Source organism: Diabrotica virgifera, chromosome 7, assembly GCF_917563875.1.
Source record: "Diabrotica virgifera virgifera chromosome 7, PGI_DIABVI_V3a".
Lineage (NCBI taxonomy): Eukaryota > Metazoa > Arthropoda > Insecta > Coleoptera > Chrysomelidae > Diabrotica > Diabrotica virgifera.
This window is the reverse complement of record NC_065449.1, coordinates 139126747-139128122: the sequence shown is the minus strand read 5'-3', so window position 1 is coordinate 139128122 and position 1376 is coordinate 139126747. Positions and strand designations below refer to the sequence as shown.

Genomic DNA, 1376 nt, shown 5'->3' with positions numbered 1-1376 from the left:
AGTTTCTCCATGTCCTACATATTCGAGGGCTTTCCTTATAGTATCTTTATTCAGGTCGTTTGCGACTACGACCCTCATGACCTCTGGGATTTCGTTTGTTTCCTTCCTTATTTCCTTTATCGCCTTTACTGCCATATCGTATGCGTCTCCCCCCTGTTCTTTTTCTAATCTGGCAACGAAAGTATACCATGTTGTTTTTTTATTTGCTTTTCTTCTGGTGTTCTCCAGGTAATTTATTTCTCCCTCTTCTATTTCTTCTAGCATCTCCGCTAGGTCCTCCCCTACGTCTTTAATTGTGTTTTCTACGCGTTTATCTTTCGCGTCCTTTTTTGTAAAAACTAAACAGTTCTTTTTTTCTACTGTTTCCAGTAGACCCGCTTGTTCCCACTTTGTCTTTTCATATAGTTTCTCTTCCCATTTAGTGTCGCATATGCTCATAAAAGTTTTTTCCCTCTCCCCATATTTAAGGCCCTTTTGATTTTTTCTTGTTCTTGTTTCTGCCTCTCTTGCTCCACTTTTAATTTACAGTGGTCACATTTTAATTCGTTTGATGTTTTTTTGTTTGTACTATCCTCCTCCTTTTCGTTGTTGGTGGATTTTATAATCCCTATCAATTTTTTTACATCGGTGTCCATCTCCACCTTTTCTTTAAGCTGCTCGCTTAATTTATTGAACATTTCTTCGAGTTTTGCATTTAATTCCTCCAATTTCCTATTTATTTTTTCTTGTTTGGATTCATTTGGAAACCGTATGGTCTCCTCCAGCCTTTCCCTCTTGAGGTCATTTATCCTCTCTATGCTTTCAGCTTTCCTTTTTTTGTTGTTTATGATCTCCCCATCCTGATATTCATCCAGGAAGATTGTCGCCAGCACACTTTCTTCGATACTCTGCCATCCTTCTTTAATGTTGTCTACTTCTTCTTCCTGTGATTGTTTCTCCCCTATCTGTTCTTCCTCGTTTTCACTATATTCTTTAATTTCCTCCTCTACTAATGTCGACTGCTTTGCAACAGTTGACCTATTCATTTTTTGTTGCCGATCGTGTCTTCTTACAAGTTCCCTCTCAAAACTATTCATCATCTCTCCTTCCAATTATTTTTTTTAAGTCGTCTTGCGACTGTTCTTCCCTATTCTTTTTTTCAGTTTCCGTTGCATTGTCCATAATTATCTCGCCGATGGTCGTCATTGTTGTCACCTGTCAGTTTTGTTTTTTTTTATATTACTCATAAATGGTCCCACGAGCCGGGACGTGCTATACGTCTGGCGCGGCAGTGCGCCCTTACCGCGCTAAGGCTTAGGTACTTCGGGAGGTCGCCAGGTATCCCGAAGGGATCGTTTGTGATGCTCTGATGCTCTAACCCTCGCATCTCTCATATC

The 1376-nt window shown here is 39.9% G+C and overlaps 1 protein-coding gene across 1 annotated transcript; it reads right to left on the bottom strand.

Annotated features, from left to right (window-relative positions):
• Positions 1-434: 434 nt before the first annotated feature.
• Positions 435-1076, bottom strand: LOC126888624 (golgin subfamily A member 6-like protein 4). Its single transcript, XM_050656979.1, has one exon. It carries the CDS (start codon positions 1074-1076, stop codon positions 435-437), a length of 642 nt encoding a protein of 213 aa, XP_050512936.1.
• Between the last annotated feature and the right edge of the window lie 300 nt (positions 1077-1376).